At 40.4% G+C, this 13,742-nt stretch overlaps 1 protein-coding gene across 3 annotated transcripts in view; it reads left to right on the top strand.

Annotated features, from left to right (window-relative positions):
* Positions 1-13,742, top strand: part of PPP4R2 (protein phosphatase 4 regulatory subunit 2) — a 155,290-nt gene that overhangs the window by 83,842 nt on the left and 57,706 nt on the right. For all 3 annotated transcript variants that reach the window (XM_057554046.1, XM_057554047.1, XM_057554048.1), the window contains one exon: positions 4,990-5,080. In XM_057554046.1, the coding sequence (XP_057410029.1) occupies positions 4,990-5,080 (91 nt within the window). The remainder of the gene's footprint in view (positions 1-4,989; positions 5,081-13,742) is intronic.

Below are 13,742 nucleotides of genomic sequence, written 5' to 3'. Positions count from 1 at the left end.
CACCCACAGCTTCTGAAAGGAAATTCAGTAATTGTGTTAAACCTAAGCGGTCTATTTAGCAGAGATGTGATTTTGTGCTGACCCAGAGACAAAAGCGTTTTCTCTCTTACTTTAGTAGGTGTGGCCTTCTCTCTTTAAACTCTTGGGCAATAGGTGGAAATTAAAGGCCGACTTGGAATGTAATGTGTACAAATAAATTGTTCAGTGGATTCCACTGGCAAGAAAATTCATCTTCCCACCAGCCTTAGAAAGGTCTCTTAAATTTTTTTTTTCTTCTCTAGGGTTATCTGGCTGTTAGCCAAAGTGTGTCTTATCACCTAGCTACAGTAGAGGATGTTCGGTATTCTTTCCCCAAAGGAATCAAAGTTAATCCCTAGTTGCTCCTGTAGCTGCTATTAGCATAAGGGCATTTTGCATAATGCTTCATTTATCTCAAAAAAATGTGTGCATAAATGATCTCCTTGATGTTTGCAACAACTTAGTGAACTTAGTAGGGGCCTGTATCATCTCCACTGGGCAAATAAGGAAATTGTAATACAAAGAAACAAATATATTCCATATAATTACTGTTCTGTAAGACACACAGATGTGTATAAGATACATCCCGTTTCACAGAGAAATTTTTGAAAACAAAAATATTAAATATTTTTCATCATATATAGACAGTGATCTGAAAGTATAAAATGAAAATTTTTGTTTTGGTTATGCAAATATGGTATCCGATATATTGGAATCCAGTAGGATATCGTAGGTTCTATAACAGCAGAAAAAGTCTTACCCTGAAAAAATATATGAAAGTCTGAGCACTACCAAAGAATATATAGGTATCAATCAATATCAGTATGCAGCACCATTATGGTAGTAACAAATTTAAATCTAAAATGGTTGAGTAATAACCCGTACTTTCCTTTTGATAAGTTGGGTGACCTGTGGTTTGTTATTTTTGTTAAGGGAAATTACCATTATGGTGTGAAACTCTTGTCTTTGCTGTTGTATTTTATGTTTCCTCATTTTACCACTGAAAGTGACATCATTCATTATTTGATTTCTAAAGCATGTGGGGGGAATTTCGAGACTGTGCTTTGGACGGGGAAAATGCATTCTGTATCCCACAAAAAGGATTTTGGTGAAAGAGCCAGGATGTGAAGATGATCCCCTGACTTCCATTACAGTTTTCTTTCTACTTGTTCAGCACAGCCAGCAAACCCCACAGATGTCACTCAGATTTGCTGGTGGCTCACAGACCTAAAGAAGTTCCTTTCCTCTTTTGGCAAGTCCCACAAAAAATCTGCTTGTAAAGACTTGGCGTACAGCAATTCCTTTTCTTTTATGAGAGTCAGGCTTACCCACAACTCTCAATTGTGGGTTCTAGTCTGAAGATGCACGATAGGATTTCCAGCGAAGGTCAATGATAGAACTCTAGAACGTTCTCGAATGATGCATTATGAGACTGTGAAACCTTAGAATTTGGTGTGGTTTTCTCCCTGGGATTTCCTTTGCTGTATCCTGAAATGTTAGGTGAGTTCGGTGGAGAATTTAGAAAAACTCTGATCTTCTAATCCCCATGCCAAAAAGTGCTAATTATTTTTTATAGTTAGGATGTCGCCAGGAGGCAGTATTTTCTCTGCCTTTGATAATTTCCAGAAAACTACTACGTGAGCGCCTTTGGAATATGATAACCACAGTTTTAATTCAGTGGACTCCTGAAACATGCCGGCTGTGGTCTGAAGTTTGCCAAAGGTTACATTGCCCCCTGTGGTACGTCGAGTCTGTGGGACGACCGTGAGACTGGGTCTCTTCTGTCCTTCTGTCTTCCCCTGTCCTCTCCTTGTTTCCTTTAAAATTCTGTGTAAGGCATGACTACAGAGTTCCATTGGAGAATGAAAGAACACTTTCTAATAGCAAAGTGTAGTATTTTTGTGTGCATGGATATTGGAACTTTCAATAGCAGGGTCACTAGAAATGCTGACCATATTTTTCTTGCTGAGTTTTTCTTTTCCCCAGTATAAATCTCTGAAATTGTGACTTACGTCAGAAATTCCAGTATTTGAAAAATTAACTGGCTAGAAAATCTAAGTTTTCTTTCAACTTCCAAGACAATTTAGCATTTAGGGTATATTGCTCCAAGCTTAACTATTTATTTGAAATGTCTATTCCATATTCAGTGTTTCCACTGCAAATTGTCGTGACTTCTACTGAATTTATTATTGAAATGGATATTTATACGGACTTGTAGAAGTGTGTGAATATTTATTTCATTGCAGTTATGGTGTTTATAAAACAAGCAAACTGTGTAAAACCTTATTCACAGTCACAAAATAGTGATCCAATAATGGAATAATCACTCCAACCCACCCTGAAGATGCCACAACATACACACAGATTTAGGGTTATGTATAAATATTGCCTGATACTTATACAAAACAGATAAATCGCATGTGTTGGATAAACCAAAATGAATATGATTTCATGACTGAATTCAGAAATATGCTGAATTCAGAAATCTGTTGAATGCCATGAGAGTACAAATCATTATATCCCCGTTTATCAGTACGGTAAGCAAGCTTTTTTATGTCCTTGTTTCTCTTCTACTTTTTCATCTTCCTCTTTTTCATTTTTTCCTTTCCCTTCCTGGCTTTGATGTTAGCTTCTCAGTGGTACCAAGATGCTTGGCATTAGTGGCAGAGCCAGAGCACTTGGGGATCCCTGTGCAGGCAGAACTAACTTCTAATCCTAAAATCGAATCTTTATGATGAGAATTTTCCAAAAATTAAAAAAAAATTTACACAATACGTACAGACACACACACACACACACACGCACACACACCCCTCACATGCTTTTTAAAGAAAGACCCAGCATCTATTGTGCTCTGTGAATTGAAGAATCATAGATGGTGACACCTTAGGTGAAATCATTTCACAATTGCCGTGCTGGCATTTAAAAAGCTGATGAGATTTCTCTGGCAAACAGAGAAATTTTCACAGGTCAAAACTGGAAATATTCTCTTGAGTCTTCAAGATAAAGCACTTTGTTTGTATCACCATATGCATGAACATGTAAGAATCAGGTGCAATTTCTGCGTCATCAGTTTTACATGTTTGTGTTGTCACTGAAAAGTGCACCAATTGTTTATAGCTCCCAAGGAGAACCTGAATGCATTTTTTATGTTGGAAAACTTATTTTTTAGTGATTTTTCTTTGGGATGAAATGAGCATATGAAAGAACACTCCAAAGAAAAGGAATTATTACAGCAAATTAAAAGGAACATAAGTATTATGATTTAATTACTATCTTGTCTTTTTAAATGCCATCTCCTGTTTTACTTTTTTTTTAATTAAAAGCTTTAAAAAAAGTCTTGTCTTTTGGTGTTATTTTGGAAGTGTGTTACTTTTCTTTTGTAAGATTTCAACATTTTATAATATTAAATAGTAATATTTAAGTCCTTCCAGCTATTAAAGAGATATTTGGTTTAGCAAGTAGTTTAGCCTATTTTAAAAAATCATTAAAAATCTTCTTTGTTTATAAAATACCACACTATAAGTTATGTTATTTGGTTTTAAAGGTGTCTGGTGTTTGAGATACAATGAAGAAAATTTGGAAAATGTGAAATTAGTTCTTGCGTTCTTATATTTTATTTAGCAAAATTGAACCTGACTTGTTAGCTACTAAGATAATCAAAAATAACATACCAAGGGTTTTGAGTCTACATAAAGGGTTTTTTCCCCCAATCCCTAGACTCTTAAAAATCAGCACAAGGTATTCTGTTCATCTGAGTTTCCTCCTCATATTTTAAAACTTTTTAAAATGCTAAGGTATTTGGATATGGTTTTCTGGAATAACTGGGAACCCACATCAAATTATTATGTGAGATATGAGAGTCAGGTACTATATTTAGACAACATTGACTTTAAATCCTAGTTCCACCATTTTCTGCCTGCATGTGACCTAGGCAACCGTTTTGACCATCTTTGTGCTTCAGACTTCCCACTTACTAGAACAGGACAAGGATTCCTCATAGATTGTTGTGAGCAATAAACACAAAAACATGAAATTCCAAGATTCTAAAAATTCCTTGTTTGTGGCCCCCTTACCTCCAGTAAATAAATGGCTGATGGATTTCTTAAAAAGTATCATATTGAAAAAACGGCATTTTTATTGATTAGTCTGCCGTGGGGTCAGATGTTTACTTACCAGAGGGTCCACATGCTGAAGTTCTGCCTTCCTTGTCTTTTTAGAGGAACGTAGGTGGAAAAGTTTGAAACTCTCTGGCTTCAGTAGTTTCACGATTCCCAAAGCTATCCTGTTTCTGTTTGGTTCCTATCACGCCCTTTAGCTCTTCATAGCTTACAAGTAGCCCTCCTGTCCTTGATCATGATCTCATAAGGTTCTCCCTTCTTCTCCTCCTTCCTGGTTCCCTAAGTCAGTCAGTGTCACCAACCCACCCCCTGCCTTATCCTAGAAGCCTGCTCATTACTTGTTTCGCCCTCTGTCAAATTTCACATCACCCTCATCACTAAATCATCACATCCCCATTGACGCACCCCACGCCTGATACCGATTTCTGTACATCTCTTCAGATTGCAAGTGACAGCACGAACAACTCAAACTAGTACCAAAACAAACAAACAAAAAACTGTATTGCTTCTACCTCCAGAATATTCACCGAGTCAGTCAGAAATTCCTCTATTTTCACTGTTGTGTCCACTCAAACCATTACTCCCTGGATTCCTCTTCTCTCGGACCTGGATTGTTGTTCTAATGCCTTTCTTATTTCTTTGCATTCAGTCTGGTCCCCTCCAAACCCTAACCCATCCCCACCCTGTGTAAAGCTCCTCAGTGTTTCCCCTTTGCTCCTAGAATAGCGTCCAAAGTTCTCAGAAAGTCCCTGTGTATCTACCTCCTACCCATCTCCCTGGCTTCATTTGAGTTCTTCTTCCTCACTCCCCTAATGTTCACTTATGCTAGTTTGTTTTTCTGTTCCTTTAGGAAGCGGAGCTCTTTCCCATCAGGGGGCTTTGCACATGCTTGGAATCATTTACCCTAGAAATTCACCTGGCAAAATTCTACTATCCTTCAGGTATCGATTTAAATATCCTTTCCTTGTGGAAGGCTCCTTGGATCCCCTACATAAAGGCAGTTCTGCCTCTTACATTCCCTCATATAATCCTGGACTTTTTCTTTGTGGTATGTATTATCACAGGAACAATACTTATTTGCGTGAAACTCTGAGTTAATTGACGGCCTTTCCCACTAGATACAAAGTTCTTTGAGGGTACAGTCCTTGCTGTTCTTTTCCCCTGCTCTATGTGCATCACCTAACTCAATGGCTAATACATTTCTGGTGCTCCAAAAATATTTACTGAAAAGAAGTAAAGTGATACTGCTGCACCATGAACTGGGACCAGTTCCTATCAGAGAAGCTTCGTAACACACTATACTTATTTTGAGTGTTGTTTCCAAAAACTACTTCTCCTACAAATGTTCAGGGTGCTGGCTTATAATAATCCATTCTGTAAAGTATCATTAACTAAAAGTATATTGATTTATTTAATATCTTGGAGATTTATTTACTTGCCCATAAAATGACTTGGTTGGGTCAGTCGGTGCTTAAGTTCCTTTCTACCTGAATGCTCTGTGTTCATGTAATCTCTCTTTTATGTCTCTGTTGTGGACGTTTGTGGGATTTTGGATGCATGGAAACAACCCCACTCCTGGTGCCAATTTCTGTATTAGTTAAAAACTTTTTAAATTGCAAGTGACAGCAAATACAACTCAAATTGATAGAGAGGGAGAGAGGGAGAGAGAATGTATTGGCTCATGTAAGTGAAAAATCCAGAAATAGCTCTGGATTCAGAGGCTTAATCGATGCCAAGGGAAATATGTGTCACTCTAACAATGCTTTGTTTCATTAATATTTTACTGAAAACCACACATCCTTCTAGGATTCCAGCCATAAAATTTTCATGTCATTTCAATAGAATCATTCCGTCTTTGGAAAAATACATTGTCTCTGAGTGCAGCCAAAAAATGGTATTGTCAACATGGGTCAAAACATCAAGGGGACTTTCCTGGTGGTCCAGTGGGTAAGAATCCAGCCCCAGTGCAGAGGCCCAGGTTCTACACCTGGTCGGGGAACTAAATCCCACATGCAGGCTTCAACTAAGAGTTCGCATGTTGCAGGTAAAAAGTCTGCATGTCACCCGCATGCCACATCTAAAAAGATCCCGCATGCTGCAACAAAGATCCTGAGTGCTGCAACTAAGACCCGGTGCAGCCAAAATAAATAAATAAATAAATAAATAAATTTAAAAATCAAGTTTAAAACTTGATAGCTATTTATAATGGTTCCCCTGATATTCTGCTGTTCTTTGCATGTGCGTGGTGATTTAGGAGAAAGTCAACATAAAATTAAGAGGTCGTGTTCAGTTGAGATGAAACTTAGATAAAGTCAAGAACTAATTAGGAAAATAGTTGGTGTATCACATGTTGAAATGTAAACTTCTTAAGGTTGCTGTCTATGTAAATAACCACAGTATGTGGCGTGCAATGGATGACCAGCACAGCATGCCCTGCCTTATTTCCTTAACACGCGTTATTTCCATGCATGCCAGCTTAGAATCTAATTTCCAGCCCCTGTGACTCTCTGCCTGAAGGCTCTCCTTTTCCACTGCAGCCTGCTCTACTTGCCTATGGGCAGTCTGGAAGTGTTGGAAAATTAACACATCTGGAAGTAGCTCTCAACCACTGACTGACGGGAATTGGTGGATAAATACCCCAGCTCCTTCTCCTCTCAACTCTTAGTTGTCTGTTCTGGAGTTCCATCGCAGAATTCTACACTGGGAGCAAGCTCAGACTGCCCGCACTAGTAACTTCCTTGATAATATATTCTTTACTGGCTTCCTTCCCTTCTCTGTCTCACTTCCCCACTCTTCTACCAGCCTTTCCTTGGATTTGGGCCCCACTGTACTGAAATCTGTGTTCCATCATCTGCAACTGATAATTTTTTTATATGAGTAATCGAATTTCAATAATACTTATGATCTTATTTTACTTATTATGAGAATTCTTCTTCTTCCTTGCCCTCCTCCCTCTCCCCCACCTTAGATCCCCAAATGCTTTGAATTCTATTATCCATTATTTTCCTTTTTAAGCTATGCATTTTAAATGCATTCTATTTTAGACTAGGATTTTTGTTTTGTTTTTGCATTTATGACTTGTGTTTAGCTAGTCATTAATATTTTTGTACAACTTTGTTAGGGTATAATTGAAATGCAATAAACTGCTTATATTTAAAAGGTACAACTTGATTGATTGTAACTTATGTATGCTCCCTTGAAACCATCTTCACAATCAAGATAACAAATAGTTCCATCATCCCTAATAGTCTTTTCATACCCCTTTCAATCCATCCGTTCCTCCACCCCTGTTCCCAGCTAACTGTTGATCTAATTCTTGTTACTATACATGAGTTTGCATGTTCTAGGATTTTACATAAAAGGAATCATACATCATGTACTCTTTTTGCTTGGCTTTTTTCACTCAGCATCATTGAGATTCATCCATATTGTTGCATGTATCCATAGTTCATTCCTTTTTATTTCATCCTCCTATTGATGGATTTGCTTGTCTCCAGTTCTTGGCTATTACAAATAAAGCTGTTATGGACATTCTTGAACATGTCTTTCGACATATTTTTCCATTTCTGTTGGGTAAAATCTAGGATTGGAATGTCTGAGCTCTATGGTAAATGTATGTTTAACTTTTCAAGCAACTGCTAAACTGTTTTCCAAGTTGGTTGTACCACTTACATTTTCACTAGCAGTTCCTGTTTCTCCACGTGCTTGCCAAGATTATGTGGACAATCTTTTTAATTTTCACCAGTCTAGTGAGTATGAAGTGGTATCTCATTGTGATTTTAAGTTGCATTTTCCTAGTGACTGATGATGTTTAGCATCCTTTCATGTGTTTATTTGACATTCATATGTTTTCACTGGTAAAAAGTCTGTTCAAATCTTTTGCCCATTTTTTATTTGTATTATTTATTTATTTGTTTATGGCTGCGTTGGGTCTTTGTTGCTGCACGTGGGCTTTCTCTAGTTGCCGCGAGCAGGGGCTACTCCTTGTTGCGCTGCGCAGGCTTCTCATTGCGGTGGCTTCTCTTGTTGCGGAGCACGGGCTGTAGGCACGTGGGCTTCAGTAGTTGTGGCACACGGGCTTAGTTGCTCTGTGGCATGTGGGATCTTCCTGGACCAAGGATCGAACCCGTGTCCCCTGCATTGGCAGGCAGATTCTTTTTTTTTTTTTTTTTTTAATTTATTTATGTGGGATCTTCCCAGACCAGGGCTCAAACCCATGTCCCCTGCATTAGCAGGCGGATTCTTAACCACTGCGCCACCAGGGAAGCCCCAGCAGGCGAATTCTTAACCACTGTGCCACCAGGGAAGTTCCCCCATTTTTTAAAAATTTGGTTTTTCATGTCTTATTCTTTTTTTTTAAAATTTTATTTATTTATTTATTTATTTATGGATGTGTTGGGTCTTTGTTGCTGGGTGTGGGGTTTCTCTAGTTGCAGTGGGCAGGGGATACTCTTCGTTGCGGTGCGCAGGCTTCTCACTGTGGTGGCTTCTCTTGTTGTGGACCACAGGCTCTAGGCATGCGGGCTTCAGTAGTTGTGGCACTTGGGCTCAGTAGTTGTGGCTCGCGGGCTCTAGAGCACTGTCTCAGTAGTTGTGGTGTATGGGCTCAGTAGCTGTGGTGCACGGGCTTAGTTGCTCAGCAGCATGTGGGATCTTCCCGGACCAGGGCTCGAACCCGTGTTCCCTGCGTTGGCAGGCGGATTCTTAACCACTGCGCCACGAGGGAAGCCCTCATGTCTTATTCTTAAATTTGGGGAGTCTTTACATATTCTGGATACAAATCCTTTGATATATATGTTGCAAATATTTTTTGTTAGCCTGTGTCATGTCTTTTCATTTTCTCAATTTGTCTTTCCAAGAGCAAAAGATTTTATGTTGGTAAAGTTCAGTTTCTCAACTTTTTCTTTTTTGTTTTATGCTTTGTGTTTTAAGAAATGATTGCCTGTCCCAAGTGGCAAAGGTTTTTCTCCTGTGTCTTATACCACAAATTTTATAGTTTTAGGTTTTATACTGTTATAGACAATGTGTGTGTCCTCCCCCCCAAATTCATATGTTGAAATCCTAAACCCCATGTGATGGTATTAGGGTGTGAGGCCTTTGGGAGGTAACTAGGTCATGAGGGTAGATTAATGCCCTTATAAGAAGGAACATGAGAGACACTATTTCTCTCTCAGCCATGTGAGGATACACTATCTATTTTGAATTAATTTTTATGTATGGCAAGAGATAAGGGTTGACCTTCATTGATTTCTCTATGGGCATCCAGTTGATTCAACCATTGATCCAACTGACTTGTATTTAGCTAAATATTAATGTTTGGATCAATATTGGATAAGGACAATCAAAAGCAATAGGCCCATGACAGTGAAAGGCCCATGCACCACGATGAAGAGTGGCCCCCGCTTGCCGCAACTAGAGAGAAAGCCCTCGCACAGAAACGAAGACCCAACACAGCCAAAAATAAATAAATAAATAAATAAATATATTTTTAAAAAAAGCAATAGGCCCTGTATTCATTTATTTATTCATTCATTCATTCAATAAATACCTATTGACTATCTATTAAGTGCCCCAGTAGGCTTTGGAAACACATGATGAATAAGATCCAACCCTAACCTTCAGATTACACTTTAATTGAGGAGATAAATACAAAAATAACTACAATGTAGTATGAGAAAAGTGTGCCAAAGCTGTGTGTGTGTGTGTTTTTTTTAATTAATGAATTTATTTATTTTGGGCCATGTTGGGTCTTCATTGCTGAGCGCAGGCTTTCTCTAGTTGCGTCCAGCGGGGGCTACTCTTCCTTGTGGTGCACGGGCTTCTCATTGTGGTGGCTTCTCTTGTTGAGGAGCACGGGCGCTAGGTGCGCGGGCTTCAGTAGTTGAGGCACGCGGGCTCAGTAGTTGTGGCGCATGGGCTTAGTCGTTCTGCGACATGTGGGATCTTCCCAGACCAGGGATTGAACCCGTGTCCCCTGCATTGGCAGGCAGATTCTTAACCACTGTGCCACCAGGGAAGCCCCCAAAGCTGTGTGTTTCATACCACAATCAATTTAAAAAGTCACAGCCAGCTTTAAAAAAAAATAGCAGAGTGCATGTTAAGGTCAGTATTATTTTATAAAATCATATGTTAATTATATGTAATATATCAGTATATGTTTATTGGGTTGCAATATAAAATGAATTTTTTCTACTGGTTTTGGTCAAAAAAGTTTTCATGCTCCCATGTTAGAGATAAGTACAAAGTGTCAGGCAATCCAATGAAAGGAGCAACAAATGTCTAGCAGAGAGATGGGGAACACTCAACACAGAAGGGATAACATTTGAGCAGGGTCTTAAGGGAATGCTTGGGGGAAGGGCATTACAAGGAGAAGGAACAGCATGTGCAAAGGCCAGCAAGTGCAGTCATGACAAGTTCTAGCAATGATGAGAACTTTTCTGTGCCAAGAGCAAAGAATGCTAGGGGTTGGCCTAGGGCAGAGAGTGGGTGGACCAAGATGAGGCCAGAGAGATAGGCTGGGAGATATTAGGAAGAACACTTATGGAATACTAGCAAGATTAGCTTTAGTCCCTGGGCCTGTGTTTCTGAAAGTGTGGTCCCAGGGATCACCTTTATTAGAATCACCCTGGACCATGGTTCTTAAATCATGGTTCCTGGACCAGTAGCATCAATATTACTTGGGAACTTGTTAGAAATAAAGATTCTGGGGGGGCTTCCCTGGTGCACAGTGGTTAAGAATCCACCTGCCAATGCAGGGGACATGTGTTCGATCCCTGGTCCAGGAAGATCCTGCATGCCATGGTGCAACTAAGCCCACGTGCCACAACTACTGAGCCTGCGCTCTAGGGCCCACGTGCTGCAACTACTGAGCCCACCTGCTTCAACTACTGAAGCCTGCGTGCCTAGAGTCTGTGCTCCGCAGCAAGAGAAGCCACTGCAATGAGAAGCCCACGCACCACAATGAAGAGTAGCATGTGCTCGCCGCAGCTACAGAAAGCCCATGCGCAGCACCAAAGACCCAATGCAGACAAAAATAAAAATTAAACAAACAAACAAAAAAGAGTCAAAGATCCTGGGGCTCCACCCCAGGCCTACTGAATCAGAAACTTTAGAAGTGAGGCCCAGTAATCTGTGTTTTCATAAGCCCTCCAGGTGGTTCTGATGCAGACTGATTTGAGAACCACTGACCTGGGAATTTGATGAAATGGAGATTTCTGGCTCCTACCTCCAGCCTACTAAGTCAGGATCTCTGGGGTAAGGGCCTAGAATACCCATTTTTATCAAGCTCCCCGAGTAATGCTAACTCACTCCAAACCATGAGAATGACAGTCTAGGTGATGTGTCATCAGTTGTAGATTTTAGGATGCTAGAGGAAATGACAGGAACTGGAAACCCCTGAAAGAAGAGAAGGCACTGGGCGCTCCTAGAAAGGAAGACCAGACAAGAAACTATGGTGATTTTGACAAACACACATTGGAGCATGCCATTTCCTTGCTTAAAACATCCTACTTTCTATCACCCTAAAGATGAGAACCAGACTCATTAACATGGCTTAGAAGGAATCACAGTTTCCAGCTTCTGCCTTCCTTATCCTTGCTCTCCTCTCCCTCACCCACCATCCTCCAGCCCTCCTCCAGTTTCCCTGAACACATCTTTCCCCTTGCTGTCTGAAAGCCTCTGCATCTTTAATTTCTGCAGCTCTTCCCCCACATGGCTTATTTTCAAGCCTCAACCCAAACATCACCTTTTCAGACAGATCTCCCCTGATCACCCCACCAGAAGTGGCTTCCCCACATGGCTTTCATACCATATTATCCTGTATATTTCCTTCTTGGAACTTACTACGATCTGTAAATCCTGGGCCTTTACTTAGTTGTCTACTTCCTTTACGTTTCTCTGTCCCACTAGACCGTAAGGTCCAGGAGACTGTGCCTTGCTAACTAACTACAGTCTCCACAGACCAGTTTCTGGCATAAACTACACACTCTCAGAATTTCCTGGGCTCAGCTTTATGTTCTAAGTCTGCGACTTTGCTGATCAAGGCTGACTCCTTCCCCACTTTCCTACTCCACACTTTTGGGTGGTGACACTAACAAAATCCACATATAATTAGGCCATTGCAGAAGTGACATAGCTTTTGACAACCCAGAAGATAGATCCCATCAATGTGATTTGGGGTTGTCTGGAAAGCCTTTAGGGACTGAGATGGAAAAAAAGATGAAATTACACTCTTGGCAGAAAAAAAAAAAAAGGAAAAAATATTCCAACTAACAGTTACATCTTGGAAACAAAAAACAACACAGAGGTATTATTTTTCATACTCATCAGATTGACAAAATTACTGAGTCCACAGGTGGGTGTACAGTGACATACTTTCAGAAGGTGACAGCTCTGTTTGAGGAAGTCCATAGGCACTGCTGTTTAAAAACGTGCCTCTCCAACAATTACTATCCTGGAGAAATGGTCATGAGGAGGCTTGCAGTAGTAGCTGCAACAGCACAGGTAATAATAACAGCATAAAAATGCAATAAAAGATTTGCCGAGTCCTGGGCTTCCCTGGTGGTGCAGTGGTGAAGAATCTGCCTGCCAATGCGGGGGACACGGGTTCGAGCCCTGATCCGGGAAGATCCCACATGCCGCGGAGCAACTAAGCCTGCGCACCACAACTACAGAGGCTGCGCTCTAGAGCCCGCGAGCCACAACTACTGAGCCCGTGTGCCACAACTACTGAAACTCGCGTGCCTGGAGCCCATGCTTCACAACAAGAGAAGCCACCACAATGAGAAGCCCACGCACCGCAAGGAAGAGTAGCCCCCGCTCGCCGCAACTAGAGAAAAACCGGCGTGCAGCAATGAAGACCCAACGCAGCCAAATATAAATTAAAAAAAAAAAAAAAAAAGATTTGCCAAGTCCTACCCCAGGATCTCTTTTAATCCTCAGTCTTATGAGGTGAATACTGTCTATTTTATAAAGGAGGACACCGAGATTTGAATTATGCAAGGCCTGGTTTTTAACAGAGAAAAACCGGAGTAGCTGTATGTGTGATTCATAGACGACTGGTTGAATAATAATACTCCATCTATACTTCAAAGTACTACGCAAAATAGTATTTTAATTAGTGTATCTAAAATAAAACAGAAAGATCCCAAGACATGTTGTTAAGTGAAAAACCAAAACTCAAACTGCAGAAGAATACGTTACCTTTGGAGAGAAATTTAAGCCAAGAAGAACTACTTCAATAAATGTTCATGCACCAAATATTTATTTATTGAGACCCTGTGGTGTTACAGACACTGCATAAAGCTTCAAGACACTTGGGACAAACCAGGGAACAAAAGTTTTCTGTCCTCGGGGTGTTTATGTTCTAGTGATGCAGAGACATGCAATAAACAAAATTTAAAAAGGAAATGACATAATATGTTACGAGATGAGAAGGGCTAGGAGCAAAAGAAATAGAGTGGGGGCTGGGGAGAGAGGAGGTGGCTGAGGGGTGCAGGGGAAGATGGAGGGTGCCACGGCACTTAGCGTGGCCTGAGTAGGCCTCGTTGAGAAGGTGGTACTCAAGGGGATGAGAGGGTCACGTGGATACCCCAGGGAAGAGGG

This window comes from Balaenoptera acutorostrata, chromosome 10 (genome assembly GCF_949987535.1).
Source record: "Balaenoptera acutorostrata chromosome 10, mBalAcu1.1, whole genome shotgun sequence".
Taxonomy (NCBI): domain Eukaryota; kingdom Metazoa; phylum Chordata; class Mammalia; order Artiodactyla; family Balaenopteridae; genus Balaenoptera; species Balaenoptera acutorostrata.
This window is presented reverse-complemented; position numbering and strand designations above follow the sequence as displayed.